Genomic DNA, 23,854 nt, shown 5'->3' on the forward strand with positions numbered 1-23,854 from the left:
TTATGTCTTTTAATGGATAAGGAAATGAATGTGTTTAATACTGAAATGGGCTCAGGCAATTTCCTGCTAGTTACTTAACCCTACCTGAGGAACTAGTGGCCCTTCATATCCATCACTTGGTTATTTGCTGGCTTGAGCCTTTGGTGTCCATCCTCAACCACTGGAGCAGAACACCTGCAGGAGATGGGACAGTCACAGGGTTTCTCACAATCTGTGTTGGGAAGTCCTTGATTTTTCTCATATTGTGGTGCTCTGAGCTTAGAAGAGGGCAGGGTCTTAAGAGCTCCCAGCTCATCCTGGAAAGATAAGGTCTAGTTGCTGGCTTAGACTATGGTCCCAGAATTAAGATTTCTTTAATGTTCTTTCCAGAACGTATAACAATGATTGCAACAGTGCCTCACCCAAACATGCTGACATTCCTTACTAACCAATATAGTTCCCTGTCTAGTTGATAATCTCTAAATCTTTGTTCAGTGTTTTTACTTAGTGATGATGAGGATAACCTTAAATTCTAGAAATGGTGGTCATTTTCACTGGCCAAAAGAGAGGCATTGTTTGAAAACATTTGGCAGAATATTTTCTCTATTTCCATGGTTCTTATTTTCTCAGTTTTCTTTGACAGTTTTTCTAGACTGTACAACATTTGGCAGGCATATTAAAAACTTTTAAATTTAAATGGTAAAAAATACTATTTCAAGTTTTGATTTCAGTATTTTGACTGACTGCTGATTTTCATCTAACTGCAGCTACATATATACGTCACAGAAGTATTCAGGAGTACTTCCCTAAAGGAAAGACCAATTTATGGATCTCCAGTTAAATAAAGAATTACTTGTGAAAACCTGAGATAGCTGGCACCTGGGTTGCAATCTAATCTAATACTGTTTAGTTTCCCTTATGGATGGGCAACTTGAATCCAGGTCAGATTATGAACCAAGGTTTGGGACCATACTCTCTAAACAGGACCTGCTAGATTTTTGCCATGGAAAGCATTACATGGATAACCTAATGGTCTCAGAGACATCCACTTTGGGAGGAAATGGTGATTTATTGATACGTTGTGAAGAGAGAGAAGGAGCCAAAGGGATTAGGATTAATATAATTATTGGTATTTACTGTGTTCCAGGCACTATTCTAAGCATTTTACACATTATTTCATTTAATCCTCTCAAAAACACCATACTGAAGAAACTGAGGTACAGAAAGGTTGAGTCACTTGCCCAAGGTCACTTATTTATTAACTGGAAATGTAGGTACCTAAAACAGTCAGTTGCAAGATAGGCACATTCAGCATAAAGCATCTAGATGACAAATGCATATTGTGTCTCTCCTTCGGCCTCACTCTTCCCTGAATATGTGTTGTTTCCCTGATGTTTAGTTTTTTTTCATGCCTTTAAATGTTGGACATTTTATTGTTAGTGTCTTCATGGTTATTTAAGATTCTGCTAGAGCAAAAATGAGAAATAACTAGTGTGTTTACCTAAAAGTCATAACTCCATAGGTCTTTTAAGCCCATCTGAGACATATTTTTCCTCTAAAGCCCTTCATTTAAAAGTACATATCTACAACATACTGTCTAATAGATAAGGAACAGGTGGAGATCCAAGATGGTAGATTAGGAGAGACAGAGCAAACTACTTCTCTGTGAAAAACACTAGATAAGAGACAGAAAGTGCTCCAGAATAGCTGTTCCAGAGTTCTACTAGCTGGACAAGGTCTGCTACATCCACAGTGACTGTGCACATGGTGAAATCGAGAGTCAGCATTCGGAATCGAGTGAGTGAGTGAGGCTGCCGGGGAAACGGCAGCCATGCCACAGTGAAGAGAAACCTGGGTTCAGCATTTGGAGGTGGGTTAATGTAAAAACCGGGAAAGCTGCTGCAGACCCGGCAGCGGGAGCCGTGCATTTGAGCATGGTGGGGAGTGCCTTCCACGCCCCAGGCATCTGCCTCAGTATCTGGAATGGATGATAGCTATGCCAGTTTGGATGTATTATGGCCCCCAGAATGCCATTATCTTTGATGCAGTCTTGTGGAGGTAAATGTATTAGTGTTGATTAGATTGGAATTCTTTGTTTCCATGGAGATATGACTCAGTCAACTATGAGTGAAATGTTTGGATAATTTCCATGGCGGTGTTACTCGCCCATTCAGGGTGGGTGTTAATTGGATCACTGGAGTCATATAAAGGAGTTCACAGACAGAAGGACCTTGGAGCAACTGATAGTGACATTTTGAAGAGCAGCTGCAGCTAAGAGAGGACAAAACACCCCAAGAGCAACATTTTGGAGAACGCCATTTTGAAACGCAACCTGGGAGCAAGCGGATGCCAGCCACATGCCTTCCAAGCTAACAGAGGTTTTCTGGACACCAATGGCCATCCTTCAGTGAAGGTACCCTGCTGTTGATGCCTTACCTTGGACACTTTATGGCCATAAGACTGTAACTTTGTAACCAAATAAACCCTCTTTATAAAAGCCCATCCATTTCTGGTATTTTGCGTAACGGCTGCATTAGCAGACCAGAACAGATTTTGGTACCAAAAGTGGGGTGCTGCTGAGTTTGCAAATACCAAATATGTTGGAACGGCTTTTTAAATGGATAAGGAGAAAATTCTGGAGGAATTGTGAGGCGCTTGATAGAAAAGGCTTAGACAGCTTTGAAGAGACTGTTGGTAGAAATATGGACTCTAAAGATACTTCTGATGAGGCCTTGAACAGAAATGATGAATGTGTCATTGCAAACTGGAAGAAAGGTGATCCTTATTTAAAGTGGCAGAGAATTTGGCAAAATTGTGTCCTCGTGTCAGATGGAAGGCAGAATTTGAAAACGACGACCTGGGATACTTAGCTGAAGAGATTTCGACACTAAATATCGAAAGCGTGGCCTGGCTTCTCCTTGCAGCTTATAGTAAAATGCAAGTGGAGAGAGAGAGGCTAAGAATCAAACTCTTGGGTACAAAGAAACCAGAAACTGATGGTTGGGAAGATTCTGGACTTCCAGAAGGTGAAACCTCAGTAGCTACAGCTCCACGTGAGGATTTAACCAAACATGGGATCTGACCTCCATTTCAGTACAAGCCAGGATTGGAGATGGAGTTATCCAGAAAGGATTTGTGGAAAGTCCTATTGTCTGAAAGTTATGACCACACCAAGCCAGCGAGATTTTTGAGAGAATTGTATAGCTGGAGCCGTGGCCGGTCTGGACTGGAGGGGACAGAGGAACAAATTGAAGGAAAAATGTCTTCAAAGACAGAGCCATGGAGATTGAGGTCTGGAGTCAAGAGGTCTCAGGCAGGGAGAATGGAGTGACCCACACATGTGGAAAGGTTGAGTTTGCCCCAGAGGTTGAGGGTGGACCTTCTGCCTTGATGCTCAGGAAGAATGCTGCCACCCCAGGCCCCAGAGAGGGTGGAGCACATTCCCTGGGTTGGGGAGAGCCTGGCCGCCACCCCATTGTTCAAAGAGGGGAGAGCCTTTGCCCTGGAGAGGCAGAGTCTGGGTGGCACCCTGATATTTGAGGAGGGTGGGGCCTAGAAAAAGGTGGTCTCCCCAATGTGTGGATATGTTGGAGCACCCTCTCCAGCATTTGGAGAGAAAAGGGCGGCTGCCATGTGGGCCCTTGGAAAGAGTTGGACTCCCACTCTCTCAAGCCCCAAGGATACAACATCATTCTTTAAATGACTCTCAGACTTTGAAATCTAATGGAGTTTGCCCTGTGGGTTTCAGGAACTGTTTTGGTTCCTTAAACCCTGTTTTCCTTTCAGTTTCTTCCTATTGTCATCAGAATGTTTATCCTGTGATTGTCCTTCCTTTGTATATTGGCAGTATATAACTTGTTCTGAGTTTCACAGGTCCACAAATAGAGGGGAATTTTGCTTTAGGACAGACCACACATGTGACTGATTTTGATGGCATCTTGTACTTTTTTCTTGTTACTGAAATGATTTAAGTTTTTGTGATATTGTAATGGGATGTATGTATTTTGTATATGGAAAGATCATGTCATTTTGGGGTCCAGGGGATGGAATGTGCTGGTTTGGATGTATTATGTTCCCCAAAATGCCATGTACTTTGATGCAGTCTTATGGGGGGCAGACGTGTTACTGTTGATTAGATTGGAATTCTTTGAGTGTTTCCGTGGAGATGTGACTCAGTCAACTGTGAGTGAAACATTTGATTGGATAATTTCCATGGAGGTGTTACCTCCCATTCAGGGTGGGGGTTAATTGGATCACTGGAGTCATATAAAGGAGTTCACAGACAGAAGGACCTCAGAACAGCTAACAGTGATATTTTGCTAGAGCACCTGAGAGTGACATTTTGAAGAGGAGCTGCAGCTAAGAGAGGACAAAACGCCCCAAGAGCAGCATTTTGGAGAACACCATTTTGAAACGCAACTTGGGAGCAAGCAGATGCCAGCCACATGCATTCCCAGCTAACAGAGGTTTTCTGGATTCCAGTGGCATTTTTCCAGTGGAGGTACCCTATTATTGAGGCCTTACCTTGGACAATTTATGGCCTTAAGACTGTAACTTTGTAACCAAATAAACCCCCTTTATAAAAGCCAGTCCATTTCTGGTATTCTGCAAAAAAAGGCAGCATTAGCAAACCAGAACAATAGCCTTTCACACAAATGGAGCTAATTGTCCTGGAGCCAGTAACGGCCCACTGCCGCAGGCGGAGGACTGCGGAAGTGTGAAGTTACCATGCCCCGTACAGCTATCTTTTCAGCAGGCTGGGAGACACTCCTTCACAGTGCCTCAGCTGAGAGCTTTCCTTGGGGACTCCGCTCACCTGTGATATTGCGCAGTCTTCCTCCGCAGAGGCCTACGGAGTGCACAGCTTAGAGGCTGGGTCCTGCACAGAAGTGCCAAGAGTGCTACACGAATCACAGGGACTTGTGGGCCTATGGCAGAGAGAGACTGTGGAGAATCTGAGCTGAAGGGTTGGACTCGTGCAACAGCTTTAAGACTCTAGGAAAGGCTGGGAGTTCTGGATCTTAAAGCCATCTTCCCTGCCTAACTGCACAGGGCACACCCCCCACCCTCAGGGCTGGTGTCCCAGCTGCACAAGGAAAATCTGTGCACTAATTGGATCTCCACAAGGTTTGGATCCCTACTCGCTGCATAGGCAAATTCGGGGAGAACTGGCTTGAGGGTAATAGGTGGCTCAGTGGCATCTTCTGCTGGTAGGTCAGAGAAAGTGCACTCCACCAAGCTGTAGCTCTGTCAAATTATAGATAATTGTTCAAATTAGGCTCCATATCCTAAAAGTACCCTATCAATATTAGCAAATGCCAAGAGGCCAAAAAACAACAGAAAATTTTAAAGCATATGAAGAAACAGAAGATATGGATAGCCCAAACACCCAAATCAAAAAACCAGAGGAGACACAGAACTTGGAGCAGTTAATCAAAGAAGTAATTACAAATGACAAGATCATGGCTTAGGATATAAAGGACATGAAGAAGACCCTAGAAGAGCATAAAGGAGAATTTGCAAGAGTAAATTAAAAAATAGATGAGCTTATGGAAAGAAATTTGATCAAATTAAAAGGATCCTGGAAACACACAGCAGCAAATTAGATGAACTTGAAGAACAAGTAAGCGAACTTGAAGAAAATGCTCTGGAGAGTGAAAGTACAAGAGTGAATGGAGAAAAAAATTGGAAAATTTGAAATGGATCTCAGGGATATGATGGACAATGTGAAGCACACAAATATAAGAATCATTGGTGTTGCAGAAGGGGAAGAGAAGTGTAAAGGACTAGGAAGAGTATTCAAAGACATTGTTGGGGAAAACTTCCCAACCCTTCTAAATAACATGAATATGCAAATCATAGATGCCCAATGAACTTGAAACAGAATAAATCCAAATAAACCCATTCCAAGACATATTCTGACCAGATTGTCAAATGCTGAAGAGAAGGAGCAAGTTATGAGAGCAGCAAAGGAGAAGCAATTCACCACATAAAAGGGAAGCAACATAAGACTAAGCAGTGACTACTCAGAGGCCACCATGAAGGTGAGACGGCAGTGGTATGACATATTTAAAATTCTGAAAGAAAAATTGCCAACCAAGAATTATTTATCTAGCAAAGCTCTCCTTCAAATTTAAGGGAGAGCTTAAAGTCTTCACAGACAAACAAATACTGAGAGAATTTGCTAACAAGAGACCTGCCCTACAAGAGATACTGAAGGGAGTCCTACTGGCAGAGAAAAAAAGAGAGAGGTATGGAGAAGTACTCAGAACTAAAGAGTTTAGTAAGGGTAAGTTAAAGGAAATAAGGGGGGTGGAATATATGTGACAAATAAAAACCATAGGATATGATGGCCGATTCAAGAAATGCCTTCACGGTAATAACATTGAATGTGAATAGATTTAACACCCCAATTAAAAGATACAGGTTGGCAGAATGGATTTAAAAATATAAACCATCAATATGTGGCTTACAAGAGACTCATCTTAGACCCAGAGACACAAATAAATTGAAAGTGAAAGGATAGAAAAAAATATTCCATGCAAGCTACAGCCAAAAGAAAGCAGGAGTAGCAATATTAATTTCAGATAAAATAGACTTTAAATGCAAGGATGTTATAAGAGAAAAAGAAGGTCACTGTACACTAATAAAAGGGACAATTCAAGGAGAAATAACAATCATAAGTGTCTATGCACCCAGTCAAGGTGCACCAAAGTACATGAGACAAACATTGGCAAAACTGAAGGAAGCAATAGATGTTTCCACAATAATTATGGGAGATTTCAATACATCACTCTCTCGTGTATATAATCAACCGGAGACCAGTAAGGAAATTGAAAACCTAAACAATGTGATAAATGAATTTGAATTAACAGACATATATAGAATATTACGTCCCAAGTCACCAGGATATACATTCTTCTCTAGTGCTCACTGAACTTTCTCCAGAATAGATCATATGCTGGGCCATAAAACAAGCCTCAATAAATTTAAAAACATTGAAATTATTCAAAGGACATTCTGTGACCACAATGGAATACAACTGGAAGTCAATAACCATCAGAGATTTAGAACATTCACAAATATCTGGAGGTTAAACAACACACTCCTAAAAAATCAGTGGGTTATAGAAGAAATAGCAAGATAAATTGCTAAATATCTTGAGACGAATGAAAATGAGAGCACAACATATGGAAACTTATGGGATGCAGCGAAGGCGGTATTGCGGGGGAAATTTATAGCTCTAAATGCATACATTAAAAAGGAAGAGAGAGCTAAAATCAAAGAACTAATGGAAAAACTGAGGAAGCTAGAAAATGAACAGCAAACTAATCCTAAACGAAGTAGAAGAAAAGAAATAACAAGGGTTAAAGCAGAAATAAATGACATAGAGAACAAAAAAACAATAGAGTGAATAAAAGCAGAAGTTCGTTCTTTGAGAAGATCAAGAAGATTGACAAGCTCCTAGCTAGACTGACAAAATAAAAAAGAGAGAAGACCAAAATAAACAAGATAGTCAATGAGAGAGGCAACATTACTGCAGATCTCAAAGAAATTTAAAAAATAATAGGATACTATGAACAACTGTATGCCAATAAACTAGATAATGTAGAGGAAATGGACAATTTCCTGGAGACACGCAAACAACCTAGACTGACCAGAGAAGAAATAGAAGACCTCAACAAACCAATCATAAGCAAACAGATCCAATCAGTTATCAGAATCTTCCCACAAATACATGCCCAGGGCCAGATGGCTTCACAGGAATTCTACCAAACTTTCCAAAAAGAACTGACAAGTCTTACTTAAACTCTTTCAAAACATTGAAGAAAATGGAACACTACCTAACTCATTTTTGGAAGCTAACATCACTCTAATACCCAAACCAGGTAAAGATGCTACAAAAAACGAAACCTACAGGCCAGTCTCCCTCATGAATGTAGATGCAAAAATTCTCAACAAAATACTTGCAAATCAAATCCAAAGACAGATTAAGAAAATCATACTCCATTACCAAGTGGGGTTCATTCCAGGCATGCAGGGATGGTTCAGCATTAGAAAATCAATCGATGTAATACAACACATTAACAAATCAAAAGGGAAAAATCAAATGATCATCTCAATAGATGCTGAAAAAGCATTTCACAAAATACAGCATACTTTTTTGATAAAAGCACTTCAAAAGATAGGAATTGAAGGAAATTTCCTCAATATGATAAAGGGCTTATATGAAAAACCCATAGCCAGCATAGTACTCAATAGCGAGAGGCTGAAAGCCTTCCTCTAAGATCAGAAACGAGACAAGGATGCCCACTGTCCCCGCCATTATTCAACATTGTGTTAGAAGTGCTAGCCAGAGCAGTCCGGCAAGACCAAGAAATAAAAGGCATCCAAATTGGAAAGGAAGAAGTAAAACTGTCATTGTTTGCAAATGGCATGATCTTATATATGGAAAAACCTGAGAAATCGGCGACAGCTACTTGAGGTAATAAGCAAATTTAGCAAAGTAGCGGGATACAAGATTAATGCACATAAGTTAGTAATGTTCCTATACACTAGAAATGACATAACTGAAGAGACACTCAAGAAAATGGTTCCATTCTCAACAGCAACTAAAAAAATCAAATACCTAGGAATAAACTTAACCAAAGAAGTAAAAGACCTATACACAGAAAACTACCTAACTTTATCAAAAGAAATAGAAGGGGACCTAAAAAGATGGAAAAATATTCCATGTTCATGGATAGGAAGGCTAATTGATTCGTTAAGATGTCAGTTCTACTCAAACTTATCTGCAGATTCAATTCAATTCCAATAAAAATTCCAAGAACCTACTTTGCAGATTTGGAAAAGCTAGTTATGAAATTTATTTGCAAGGGAAAGATGCCTCGAATTGCTAAAAACATTCTAAAAAAGAAAAATGAAGTGAGAGGACTTACATTCCCTGACTTTGAAGCTTATCATAAATCCACAGTAGTCAAAACAGCATGGTACTGGCACAAAGATAGACATATTGATCAGTGGAATCGAATTGAGAATTCGGAGATAGACCCCCAGATCTACAGTCAACCGATCTTTGATAAGGCCCCAAAACCACTGATCTGGGACATAACAGTCTATTCAACAAATGGGGCTGTGAGAGCTGGATATCCATATCCAAACGAATGAAAGAGGACCCCTACCTTGCACCCTAGACAAAAATTAACTCAAAATGAATTAAAGACCTCAATGTGAGAGACAGTACCATAAAACTCCTAGAAGGTAATATAGGGAAATATCTTCAAGACTTTGTATTAGGAGGTCACTTCTTAGACCTTACACCTAAAGCACAAGCAACAAAAGAAAAAATAGATAAATGGAAACTCCTCAAACTTGAAAGCTTTTGTTCCTCAAAGGAATTTGTAAAAAAGGTGAAGAAGAAGCCAACTCAATGAGAAAAAATATTTGGAAACAAAGTGTCTGACAAAAGACTGATATCTTGCACATATAAAGAAATCCTCCAACTCAACGACAATAGTACAGACAGCCCGATTATAAAATAGGCAAAAGATATGGAAAGACAGCTCTCTGAAGAGGAAATACAAATGGCTAAAAAACACATGAAAAAAATGTTCATCTTCACTAGCTACTAGGGAGATGCAAATTAAGACCACAATGGGATATCATCTCACACCAATTAGATTGCCTACCATTGAACAAACAGGAAACCACAAATGCTGGAGAGGATGTGGAGTAGTTGGAATTCCTATTCATTATTGGTGGGACTGTATAATGGTATAGCCGCTCTGGAAGACAGTCTGGCAGTTCCTTAGAAAACTAGATATAGAGTTACCCTTAGATCCAGCAATTTCACTTCTCGCTATATACCCGGAAGATCTGAAACCAGTGACACGAACAGATATCTGCACACTGATGTTCATAGCGGCATTATTCACAATTGCCAAGAGATGGAAACAACCCAAATGTCCTTCAGCAGATGATTGGATAAACAAAATGTGGTATAAACACATGATGGAATACTATATGGCAGTAAGAAGGAATGAGGTCGTGAAACAAATGACAACATGGAAGAACCTTGAAGACATAATGCTGAGTGAAATAAACCAGGCACAAAAAGGGAGATATTGTATGCTACCACTAATGTGAACTCTGTGAAAAAATGTAAAATAAATGGTTTATATTGTAGAATGTAGCGATAGACAACAAATAGGGAAGGGGGAACAAAATAATCTAATAAGAACAGATAAGTTATGGAGGGTAAACTTAATGTTATGGGAATGCTCAGGAACAGCTATGGTTTGTTAATTTTTAGGTGGTATGGTAGGAACAGGTTCACAGTAATGTAGTTATTTTAGATTATTTGTTTTTCTTATTCCTTTTTTTGGTTATAGTTTGTTTATTTTCTTGGGTAGGGTAGGAATATGGTGGAAGCAATGTCGATATTTTAGGTTATTTGTCTTTTCTTATTCCTTTGGTTTGGTTTGAAATGTTTATTTTTATTTATTTAATTTTTTATTTTTGTCTCTTCATGTCTCATTTATTTTCATTCAACATGATACCTTCAAGGTTCAAACATGTAGCATTAAAAGAAATCATTCCTTTTTATGACTGAATTATATTCCATTGTGTGTATATACCACGTTTTGTTTATTCATTCATCTGTTGTTGGACATTTGAGTTGCTACTATCTTTTTTTTTATTTGCATATTTATTTTTTCTATTTTTTTTTACAAACCCTGGTAATCATAGAGTCATACAGCACAAAGAACAATAATATGAAGAACATATCACTGTCACGAGAAATTTTAAAGCAATTACCTTTTTTTTTGGTTATTTTCACTTTTTTTTAATATTCATTTTATTGAGATATATTCACATACCACGCAGTCATACAAAACAAATCGTACATTCGATTGTTCACAGTACCATTAGATAGTTGTACATTCATCACCAGAATCAATCCCTGACACCTTCATTACCACACACACAAAAATAGCAAGAATAATAATTAAAGTGAAAAAGAGCAATTAAAGTAAAAAAGAACACTGGGTGCCTTTGTCTGTTTGTGTGTTTGTTTGTTTCCTTCCCCCATTTTTCTACTCATCCATCCATAAACTAGATAAAGGGGAGTGTGGTCCTTATGGCTTTCCCAATCCCATTATCACCCCTCATAAGCTACATTTTTATACAATCATCTTCAAGATTCATAGGTTCTGGGTTGTAGTTTGATAGTTTCAGTTATCTACCACCAGCTACCCCAATTCATTAGAACCTAAAAAGGGTTGTCTATATTGTGTGTAAGAGTGCCCACCAGAGTGACCTCTCAGCTCTTTTTGGAATCTCTCTGCCACTGAAGCTTATTTCATTTCCTTTCATTTCCCCCTTTTGGTCAAGAAGATGTTCTCCATCCCACGATGCCGGGTCTACATTCCTCCCCGGGAGTCATATTCCATGTTGCCAGGAAGATTCACTCCCCTGGGTATCTGATCCCACGTAGGGAGGAGGGCAGTGATTTCACCTTTCAAGTTAGCTTAGCTAGAGAGAGAGGGCCACATCTGAGCAACAAAGAGGCATTTGGGAGGAGGTTCTTAGGCACAGTTATAGGGAGACTTAGTCTCTCCTTTGCAGCAACAGTCTTCCCAAGGGCAAGTCCTGTGGTAGAGGGCTCAGCCCATCAAACCACCAGTCCCCTATGTCTGTGAGCACATTAGCAACCATTGAGGTGGGGCAGGACAGTACTCCTGCATTCTCCACCAGTTCCTCAAGGGGGCTCTGCATATTTTTTTCCATGTTTTTTTTTTTAAACTTTTTTTTAAATCCACTGTATAAAAATTAAAAAAATTAAAAAAAAACATACAATAAAAGAATATTTCAAACAGACCATAAACAAGGGAGTAAGAAAAAGACAACTAACCTAAGATAACTACTTGACTTCCAACATGTTCCTATTCTACCCCAAGAAAGTTACCTAATATAGCAACATTTCTGTGAACTTGTTCCTACTATACCCATCAGAAATTAACAGACCATAGTCATTCCTGGGCATTCCCAGAATGTTAGATTTACTCACGATAGCTTATCTGTTCTTATTGGATTATCGTTCCCCCTTCCTTAATTGGTCTCTATAGCTAGTTCCCCTACATTCTACATTATAAACCATTTGTTTTACATTTTTCAAAGTTCACATTAGTGGTAGCATATAATAGTTCTCTTTTTGTGCCTGGCTTATTTCGCTCAGCATTATGTCTTCAAGGTTCATCCATGTTGTCATGTTTCACGACATCATTCCTTCTTACTGCTGCGTAGTATTCCATCATGTGTATATACCACATTTTATTTATGTTCTGTTGAAGGACATTTGGGTTGTTTCCATCTCTTGGCAATTGTGAATAATGCTGCTGTGAACATTGGCGTGCAGATATCTGTTCGTGTGACTGCTTTCCTATCTTCGAGGTATATACCAAGAAGTGCAATTGCTGGATCGAAGGGTAACTCCATATCTAGTTTTCTAAGGAACTGCCAGACTGACTTCCAGAGTGGCTGAACCATTATACAGTCCCACCAACAATGAATAAGAGTTCCAATTTCTCCACATCCCCTCCAGCATTTATAGTTTCCTGTTAGTTTAATGGCAGCCATTCTAATTGGTATGAGATGGTATCTCATTGTGGTCTTAATGTGCATCTCTCTAACAACTAGTGAAGCTGAACATTGTTTCATGTGTTTCTTGGCCATTTGTATTTCCTCTTAGAGAACTGTCTTTTGTTTGTTTATTTTCTTGGGATAGGGTAGGGATATGGTGGAAGCAATGTCGATATTTTAGGTTGTTTTTTCTTATTCCTTTGTTTTGGTTTGGTTTGAAATGTTTATTTTTATTGTTTTTTTAATTTTTTTATAAAGTTAAAAAATACAACGAATGAGTGTTAAGAAGTAAATGAACAATGGGGGAGGAGGGGAATGGGATGTTTTGGATGTTCTTTTTAATTTTAATTTTATTTTTTGGAGTAATGAAAATGTTTAAAGATTGTGGTGATGAGTGCACAACTATATGATGATACTGTGAACAACTGATTGTACACTTTGAAGGATTGTATGTTATGTGACTATATCGCAATAAAATTGCATTTAAAAAATAGGTAAGGAACAGAACCATTAACTTGAATATTGTATTTTCATTTTATTGTGGTAACATATATTCAACACAAAATTTCCCATTTTAACCACTTTCCTGTATGCAATTCAGTGATTTTAGTTACATTCACAATATTGTGCCACTATCACCACCATCCATTCATTACCAAAACTTTTTCATCATCCCAAACAAAACTGTACCTATTAAAGCAATGACCCCCATTCCTTCCCTGACCCCCAGCCCCTGGTAACCTGTAGTTTACTTTCTGTCTCTTTCAGTCTGCTCATTCTTATATTTCATGTGAATGCACAGATTTTTAAATAATATTTAATGCTTTGGTTGGAAGCACTTTAAAGTGCGCACAGTCCTTCATGTGCTATGGATAGAACTGAGGTTCTGGAATAATGTTTCATAATATCTTCTGTAACACTTGCAAAAATATATTCCATTCTGAAATTTCAGGTCATTTGTTCTGTGAGATAAGTAGCATAAAAAAAATGAGATTCTCCCCTGCACCTCTCCCCCCTCTCTTGACTCAAGGGTCGAGTGGTGGAAAATATCTCAAAGCGATGCGGTGGGTTCCTGAGGAAGCTCAGCTTGAGAGGCTGCATTGGTGTGGGAGATTCTTCCTTGAAGTAAGTCACATCTATGGAGACTCACTTTGTTATGTAAGCTTTTAGCTGATGTTTTCATCAACAAAAATACACTAAGCATGTTTTTTTGCTTCTCTGCTAAGTGCTTTCTGTGGTAATTTATGTAGAGTAATGAGATGACTATGACTTCAAAGTTAGAGACCCGGTTTGGAAACTGATTTTCACCGTTGTTAGGGATGTGACCTTGGCACAAAAGTTTTCATTTCACTTAGTGTCATTTCCCTCTCCTGCATGGGAATGTTATGAGCATCACATGAAATAACATGTAGGAAGGACCTGGCATATAGTGTATTCTCAGTAAATACTGTATTTTCAGTTTATCTTTCTTCTATTCCCATCTTCGCTTTTCTATCTTCATAGTCTGTTTCTCATAATAGTAGCTGCCTTTTTTTTTTTTTTAATCATCATTTTATTGAGATATATTCACATACCACGCAGTCATACAAAACAAATTGTACTTTCGATTGTTTACAGTACCATTACATAGTTGTACATTCATCACCTAAATCAATCCCTGACACCTTCATTAGCACACACACAAAAATAACAAGAATAATAATTAGAGTGAAAAAGAGCAATTGAAGTAAAAAAGAACACTAGGTACCTTTGTCTGTCTGTTTGCTTCCCCTACTTTTCTACACATCCATCCATAAACTAGACAAAGTGGAGTTTGGTCCTTATGGCATTCCCAATCCCACTGTCACCCCTCATAAGCTACATTTTTATACAACTGTCTTCGAGATTCATGGGTTCTGGGTTGTAGTTTAATAGTTTCAGGTATCCACCACCAGCTACCCCAATTCTTTAGAACCTAAAAAAGGTTGTCTAAAGTGTGCGTAAGAGTGCCCACCAGAGTGATCTCTCGGCTCGTTTTGGAATCTCTCTGCCACTGAAGCTTATTTCATTTCCTTTCACATCCCCCTTTTGGTCAAGAAGATGTTCTCCATCCCACGATGCCGGGTCTACATTCCTCCCCGGGAGTCATATTCCACGTTGCCAGGGAGATTCACTTCCCTGGGTGTCTGATCCCACGTAGGGGGGAGGGCAGTGATTTCACCTTTCAAGTTGGCTTAGCCAGAGAGAGAGGGCCACATCTGAGCAACAAAGAGGCATTCAGGAGGAGACTCTTAGGCACAAATACAGGGAGGCCTAGCCTCTCCTTTGCAGCAACCGTCTTCCCAAGGGTAAAACTTATGGTAGAGGGCTCAACCCATCAAACCACCAGTCCCCTATGTCTGTGGTCATGTTAGCAACCATGGAGGTGGGGTAGGCGAATACCCCTGCATTCTCCACAGGCTCCTCAAGGGGGCACTACATCTTTTTTTTTTTTTTTTTTTTTAACTTTCCCTTCTTTTTTCAAATCAACTGTATGAAAAAAAAAGTTAAAAAGAAAACAAACATACAATAAAAGAACATTTCAAAGAGACCATAGCAAGGGAGTAAGAAAAAGACAACTAACCTAAGATAACTGCTTAACTGCCAACATGTTCCTACTTTACCCCAAGAAAGTTACATAATATAGCAACATTTCAGTGAACTTGTTCCTACTACATCCATCAGAAATTAGCAGACCATAGTCATTTCTGGGCATCTCCAGAACGTTAAATAGCTTATCTGTTCTTCTTGGATTATTGTTCCCCCTTCCTTAATTGCTCTCTACTGCTAGTTCCCCTACATTCTACATTATAAACCATTTGTTTTACATTTTTCAAAGTTCACATTAGTGGTAGCATATAATATTTCTCTTTTTGTGCCTGGCTTATTTCGCTCAGCATTATGTCTTCAAGGTTCATCCATGTTGTCATATGTTTCACCAGATCGTTCCTTCTTACTGCCGCGTAGTATTCCATCGTGTGTATATACCACATTTTATTTATCCACTCATCTGTTGAAGGACATTTGGGTTGTTTCCATCTCTTGGCAATTGTGAATAATGCTGCTATGAACATTGGCGTGCAGATATCTGTTCGTGTCACTGCTTTCCGATCTTCCGGGTATATACCGAGAAGTGCAATCGCTGGATCGAATGGTAGCTCTATATCTAGTTTTCTAAGGAACTGCCAGACTGACTTCCAGAGTGGCTGAACCATTATACAGTCCCACCAACAATGAATAAGAGTTCCAATTTCTCCACATCCCCTCCAGCATTTGTAGTTTCCTGTTTGTTTAATGGCAGCCATTCTAACCGGTGTTAGATGGTATCTCATTGTGGTCTTAATTTGCATCTCTCTAATAGCTAGTGAAGCTGAACATTTTTTCATGTGTTTCTTGGCCATTTGTATTTCCTCTTCAGAGAACTGTCTTTTCATATCTTTTGCCCATTTTATAATTGGGCTGTCTGTACTATTGTCATTGAGTTGTAGGATTTCTTTGTATATGCAAGATATCAGTCTTTTGTCAGATACATGGTTTCCAAAAATTTTTTCCCATTGAGTTGGCTGCCTCTTTACCTTTTTGAGAAATTCCTTTGAGGTGCAGAAACTTCTAAGCTTGAGGAGTTCCCATTTATCTATTTTCTCTTTTGTTGCTTGTGCTTTGGGTGTAAAGTCTAGGAAGTGGCCTCCTAATACAAGGTCTTGAAGATGTTTTCCTACATTATCTTCTAGGAGTTTTATGGTACTTTCTTTTATATTGAGATCTTTGGTCCATTTTGAGTTAATTTTTGTGTAGGGGGTGAGGTAGGGGTCCTCTTTCATTCTTTTGGATATGGATATCCAACTCTCCCAGCCCCATTTGTTGAAAAGACCATTATGGCTCAGTTCGGTGACTTTGGGGGCCTTATCAAAGATCAGTCGGCCATAGATCTGAGGGTCTATCTCCGAATTCTCAATTCGATTCCATTGATCTATATGTCTATCTTTGTGCCAGTACCATGCTGTTTGGCAACTGTGGCTTTATAATAAGCTTCAAAGTCAGGGAGTGTAAGTCCTCCCACTTCGTTTTTCTTTTTTAGAGTGTCTTTAGCAATTCGAGGCATCTTCCCTTTCCAAATAAATTTGATAACTAGCTTTTCCAAGTCTGCAAAGTAGGTTGTTGGAATTTTGATTGGGATTGCATTGAATCTGTAGATGAGTTTGGGTAGAATTGACATCTTAATGACATTTAGCCTTCCTATCCATGAACATGGAATATTTTTCCATCTTTTAAGGTCCCCTTCTATTTCTTTTAGTAGAGTTATGTAGTTTTCTTTGTATAGGTCTTTTACATCTTTGGTTAAGTTTATTCCTAGGTACTTGATTTTTTTAGTTGCTATTGAAAATGGTATCTTTTTCTTGAGTGTCTCTTCAGTTTGTTCATTTCTAGCATATAGAAACATTACTGACTTATGTGCATTAATCTTGTATCCCGCTACTTTGCTAAATTTGTTTATTAGCTCTAGTAGGTGTATCGTTGATTTCTCAGGGTTTTCTAGATATAAGATCATATCATCTGCAAACAATGACAGTTTTACTTCTTCTTTTCCAATTTGGATGCCTTTTATTTCTTTGTCTTGCCGGATTGCCCTGGCTAGCACTTCCAGCACAATGTTGAATAACAGTGGTGACAGCGGGCATCCTTGTCTTGTTCCTGATCTTAGAGGGAAGGCTTTCAGTCTCTCACCATTGAGTACTATGCTGGCTGTGGGTTTTTCATATATGCTCTTTATCATGTTGAGGAAGTTTCCTTCAATTCCTACCTTTTGAAGTGTTTTTATCAAAAAGGGATGTTGGATTTTGTCAAATGCTTTTTCAGCATCTATTGAGATGATCAATTGATTTTTCCCTTTCGAGTTTTTAATGTGTTGTAATACATTGATTGTTTTTCTTATGTTGAACCATCCTTGCATGCCTGGAATGAACCCCACTTGGTCATGGTGTATGATTTTTTTAATGTGTCTTTGGATTCGATTTGCAAGTATTTTGTTGAGGATTTTTGCATCTATATTCATTAGGGAGATTGGCCGGTAGTTTTCCTTTTTTGTAGCATCTTTGCCTGGTTTTGGTATTAGATTGATGTTAGCTTCATAAAATGAGTTAGGTAGTGTTCCATTTTCTTCAATGTTTTGAAAGAGTTTGAGTAAGATTGGTGTCAGTTCTTTCTGGAAAGTTTGGTAGAATTCCCCTGTGAAGCCATCTGGCCCTGGGCATTTATTTGTGGGAAGATTTTTGATGACTGATTGGATCTCTTTGCTTGTGATGGGTTGGTTAAGGTCTTCTATTTCTTCTCTGGTCAGTCTAGGTTGTTCATATGTTTCCAGGAAATTGTCCATTTCTTCTACATTATCCAGTTTGTTGCCATACAGTTGTTCATAATATCCTCTTATAATTTTTTTAATTTCTTCGGGATCTGCAGTTATGTCACCTTTTTCATTCATTATTTTGTTTATATGGGTCTTCTCTCTTTTTGATTTTGTCAGTCTAGCTAGGGGCTTGTCAATCTTGTTGATCTTCTCAAAGAACCAACTTTTGGTGATATTTATCCTTTCTATTGTTTTTTTGTTCTCTATGTCATTTATTTCTGCTTTAATCCTTGTTATTTCTTTTCTTGTACTTGGTTTAGGATTGGTTTGCTGTTCATTTTCTAGCTTCTTCAGTTGCTCCATTAGTTCTTTGATTTTGGCTCTTTCTTCCTTTTTAATATATGCGTTTAGTGCTATAAATTTCCCCCTTAGCACTGCTTTTGCTGCATCCCATAGGTTTTGGTATGTTGTGTTCTCATTTTCATTCGTCTCTATATATTTAGCAATTTCTCTTGCTATTTCTTCTTTAACCCACTGATTGTTTAGGAGTGTGTTGTTTAACCTCCAGGTATTTGTGAATTTTCTAAGTCTCTGATGGTTATTGACTTCTAATTGTATTCCACTGTGGTCAGAGAATGTGCTTTGAATAATTTCAATCTTTTTAAATTTATTGAGGCTTGTTTTATGTCCCAGCATATGATCTATTCTGGAGAAAGTTCCGTGAGCACTAGAAAAGTATGTGTATCCTGGTGATTTGGGATGTAATGTCCTGTAGATGTCTGTTAAATCTAATTCATTTATCAGATTGTTTAGGTTTTCAATTTCCTTATTGGTCTTCTGTCTGGTTGATCTATCTATAGGAGAGAGTGATGTGTTGAAGTCTCCCACAATTATTGTGGAAACATCAATTGCTTCCTTTAGTTTTGCCAATGTTTCTCTCATGTATTTTGTGGCACCTTGATTGGGTGCATAGACATTTACGATTGTTATTTCTTCTTGCTGAATTGCCCCTTTTATTAGTATATAGTGGCCTTCTTTGTCTCTCAAAACATCCCTGCATTTGAAGTCTATTTTATCTGAGATTAATATTGCTACACCTGCTTTCTTTTGGCTGTAGCTTGCATGAAATATTTTTTTCCATCCTTTCACTTTCAGTTTCTTTGTGTCCCTGTGTCTAAGATGAGTCTCTTGTATGCAACATATTGATGGTTCATTTTTTTTGATCCATTCTGCGAATCTATATCTTTTAATTGGGGAGTTTAATCCATTTACATTCAACGTTAAAACCGTGAAGGCATTTCTTGAATCGGCCATCTTATCCTTTGGATTATGTTTGCCATATTTTTCCCTCTCTCTATTAATATCCTTTATTGTACCCATACCGAATCTCTTTAGTACTGAACCTTTCTCCAAGTCTCTCTGTCCTGTCTTTGTTTCTCTGTCTGTAGGGCTCCCTTTAGTATCTCCAGTAGGGCAGGTCTCTTGTTAGCAAATTCTCTCAGCATTTCTTTGTCTGTGAAAAATTTAAGCTCTCCCTCAAATTTGAAGGAGAGCTTTGCTGGATAAAGTATTCTTGGCTGGAAATTCCTCTCACTCAGAATTTTAAATATATCGTGCCACTGCCTTCTCGCCTCCATGGTGGCTGCTGAGTAGTCACTACTTAGTCTTATGCTGTTTCCTTTGTATGTGGTGAATTGCTTTTCTCTTGCTGCTTTCAGAACTTGCTCCTTCTCTTCTATGTTTGACAGTGTGATCAGTATATGTCTCGGAGTGGGTTTTTTTGGATTTATTCTATTTGGAGTTCGCTGAGCATTTATGATTTGTGTATTTATGTTGTTTAGAAGATTTGGGAAGTTTTCCCCAACAATTTCTTTGAATACTCTTCCTAGACCTTTACCCTTTTCTTCCCCTTCTGGGACACCAATGAGTCTTATATTCGGACGTTTCATATTATCTATCATATCCCTGAGGTCCATTTCGAGTTTTTCAATTTTTTTCCCCATTCTTTCTTTTATGCTTTCATTTTCCATTCTGTCATCTTCCAGGTCACTGATTCGTTGTTCAACTTCCTCTAGTCTTGTACTATGAGTGTCCAGAATCTTTTTAATTTGGTCAACAGTTTCTTTAATTTCCATAAGATCATCCATTTTTTTATTTAGTCTTGCAATGTCTTCTTTATGCTCTTCTAGGGTCTTCTTGATTTCCTTCATATCCCGTACTATGGTCTCATTGTTCATCTTTAGTTCTTTGAGTAGCTGCTCTAGGTGTGTCTCTTCTGGTCTTTTGATTTGGGTGCTTGGGCTTGGGTTATCCATATCGTCTGGTTTTTTCATATGCTTTATAATTTTCTGTTGTTTTTGGCCTCGTGGCATTTGCTGACCTTGATAGGGTTCTTTTAGGGTTTGTAGACCAGTTGAAGTCCTTATCTCTAATTTATCAGATCTACAGCTTCGTGGAGTACACTTTCTCTAACTAACCAGCAGGTGGCGTCCACGAGCCACCTGTTCTCCACAAGCCAGATCTCCCCTGCTTAGCCTTTTTGGTGAGTGGGGGAGTGAGTCTTGTGGGGCCCAATTGGTGTCCCAAGCTTGCGTGTGTAGTTGGTGTTGCCTGCCCTGTATGTGGGGCGTGTTTCTGGGCAGTCGGGGAGGGGGGGTGGCCCTAACAATCAAATCTCCCTGATGATCCTAGAGTTTTAAAGCTACTGCAATAGTCTAATCCTTCAGTTCAGTCCTGCCACAGTTTGTCTCTGCCACTGACCCACAAGTCTTTGGTATTGGCGTATGGCTCCTGAGACTTGCAAGTGGGCCCCTCTTCCAGGCTGTGCACCCCGGGTCCTCTGTTGAGGGATGACTGTGCTATGTCACAGGTGAGTGCCGTCCCCCCAGGGCAGTTCTGGGCTGCTGGGCTGTGTTGGGAGGCTCCCAGTCTGCTCAAATGATGGCTGAATGGGGCTCTGTTAATTCACACTGCTCCCCCTTCCCAGCTCTGGGACATTCAGCTGAGGTTGCAGGGAAGGCTAATGTCCACGCCCAGTTTTGTGGTGTGTGCCTGTTATTTGAAGCACTTCCGTCACACTGGGTTGTCTGGGGCAGCTCTGGGCTATGGGGCTGGCGATGGGCAGGAGTGTTTCCTGTCCACCAGGATGGTGGCTGTGAGCGGACACCCCCCTTTTCTTGGGAAGTTGTGTTGTTTAGTGAATTTTCTCAGCCACTGGATTATTGCCTTTTGTCTCAGAGCTCTCTTAGTTCTGCTCTTGACTTGACGTGCCCAAATTTCAATTCTTTGAAGCTTTCTGTATTGAGCTTCTTAGAGTAATTGTTTTAGAAAAAGCAAAAAGGATTTAAAAAAAAAAACAAACAAAAAAAAAACGGCCCTCCTCAGAGATCTAATGGGTTATGGAAATGCTAATAGAGAAAGCAACCAGGGCCATTAAGGAAAGGTGCACAGGGCAGAGAGATCAGCCTTGCTTCGGGATTTGCATATGCGCCTCAAGGCCTGATCTCCACCCTTCCCCTTTCTGTGTTCACCAGAACTCCAAAAATCCTCTGCTTTTATTTTGGAGTTTTTCGTGTTGTTTTTTTTCTATGCCTGTCTCCTCTCTGCTGGGCTGGCTGCTCTCAGAGTCTCTGGTGTCTGGTCTCAGTCTATCTATGGTTGGAGTTTGAATCAGTAGAATGAGTTTCCGATAAGAGCAGCCACTGCAATTCTCCCTTCTCCTTCCTGGAGCTGACTGCCCCTCCTCCCCCGGGACTGAGCCTGGCATGGAGGGGCGCGGGTCCCCTGGCCGCAAAAACTTACAGATTTCGCTGATCTCAGCAGTTCCACGTTTTCATGAGTGTTGTATGAAGTATGCCCAAAGACAGATTGCTCTGTGGTGTCCAGTCCACGCAGTTCCTGGCTTTTTACCTACTTTCCTGGAGGAGTAACTAAAACATACAGCTCACCAGTCTGCCCAGTAGCTGCCTTTTAATATAGATGATGCTAATTGACAGCTCTCTAAGAAATTTCCTTAGGATAACTTGGAATTTTGCTCACCCATAATGGAATGTGATTATTACATTCATTTTATTATAATTAGCAAGATGTCATTTCCAGCCAAATGCATACCCACCTCTTGCTGGATAACCATTGTTTATTGGAGATATTATCAAACCACTGTTAAGGTCACGTGCTTTGAGCTTTTCTGGAGGCCTTATTAGAACCAGCTATAAGTTTTCTTTCCTTATCCTGCTGCCTCTAATATTGTTTCTCAGGTTGGCTAAATTAGGAAACATACTACTCCCCATAGCCTTAGAACAGACATTGTCTTCTTGTGGACCTAAGAAGTGCCACAGTTTATACCAACCACAGACTGCCAGTAAGAATGTACAGTAAATAGTGAATGCAGACAGTAGAATTTGTCATTGAAACATCTATACCATTACAAAGAAAATTGATTTATAATTTCATTAAATGATCAAAACATTTACTTTAAATATTATGGAACAAAGTGATTTTTATTTAATTTGTTGGTTGCTGTTAGAAGAATTGTAGGTTTACAGAAAAATCATGCAGAAGGTACAGGGTTCTCATATACCCACCTGCCACAGTTTTCCCTATTATTAACATTTTGCATTACTGTGGTACTTTGTTACAATTGATGATACCTTATTATTATAATGATGTTAACTATAGTTCATAGTTTATATTAGGGTTCACTCTTTGTATTGTACATTGTATTCTGGTAGCATATACACAACCTAAAATTAATCACTTTAGCCACTTTCAAGTATACAATTCAGTGGTGTTATATACATTCACAGTGTTGTGTTTTGGTTATTGCCCAAAGTGGACTTGCTGCCCGATGAGCACAGAGGTCAATACTGTGACACCACAGTTTCAAGGAAAGAGTTTATTGTGAACACTCATCAAGGAAACAGGGGGTATAAACTTCATATCTGTCTCCTGGTGTGGTAGAGGCTTGAGATATTTATGCATTTTCTGGTATGTGGGTTTAGGAGAAGTGAGGTGACATGGGTAAGTGGCTTAAGTGGAGCATGAGTAGTTGTAAATCATGCTACTTCATGCAGTGCACATTAAAAAATGGCAACTTAGCCTGCTCAGTGGGTGTGAGTTTTACTATTATGATTAGGCAAACATAACTTTCAGTCAGGGCTTCCCCTGATTGCATATGCCCTAGTGGCTAGGGTTGACCATGACCAGCTTTTAGCAGGTGCTTCTAAGGCAGAAGAAACAGTAACTTTTTTTGCAATGTAGCAAGTTTCTTCTGAATAAACATGAGGTGGTGGGAGCTCAAACAAAGGCAATAGAAACTTTTTCAAGGCCAATAAAGGGAGGGGCTGTTGAGTGGGAAAGTGGTTTCCTCACCATTCAAACCACCAGACCAGATTTTCTGCTGCTGCAAAAGCTTTATAAACCAGAGGAATAGATTGCTTGTATTTTAACAGGAAGTTTAAACCTACTGAAAGGTCCTAGGATAAGTTATAATAGAGAACATAAATCTAAAAGTGGTTTCATTAAAGAAACTGAAATAAATGTAAAGATGTAGATTGTCAATGAGAGATATCAGAGAAATACATCTGTACTTGACGATTGGAATAAGGCCATATATACTAGTAAAACAGTTCTATGAAGCTAAGAATGTTTACTGGTTTACCCTGAGTTTTAGAGCAGGAACTGTTTGATCATGGTGCATAATTCTTTTAATGGGCTTTTGAATTCGGTTTGCTAGTATTTTGTTGAGGATTTTTGCATCTATATTCATGAAGGCTATTTGTAATTTTTATTCTTGTGCTTTCTTTGTCTGGCTTTGATATGAAGGTCATGTTGGCCTCATAGAATGAGTTATGGAAAGTTCCCTCCTCTGTA

General features: G+C 39.1%; 1 protein-coding gene across 1 annotated transcript in view; it reads left to right on the forward strand.

Annotated features, from left to right (window-relative positions):
- FBXL2 (F-box and leucine rich repeat protein 2) overlaps positions 1 to 23,854 on the forward strand; it is a 192,487-nt gene that overhangs the window by 115,783 nt on the left and 52,850 nt on the right. Inside the window, exon 5 of the mRNA XM_037846740.1 lies at positions 13,652 to 13,746. Coding sequence (XP_037702668.1) covers positions 13,652 to 13,746 — 95 coding nt within the window. The remainder of the gene's footprint in view (positions 1 to 13,651; positions 13,747 to 23,854) is intronic.

This window comes from Choloepus didactylus, chromosome 1 (assembly GCF_015220235.1).
Source record: "Choloepus didactylus isolate mChoDid1 chromosome 1, mChoDid1.pri, whole genome shotgun sequence".
Taxonomy (NCBI): Eukaryota; Metazoa; Chordata; class Mammalia; order Pilosa; family Megalonychidae; genus Choloepus; species Choloepus didactylus.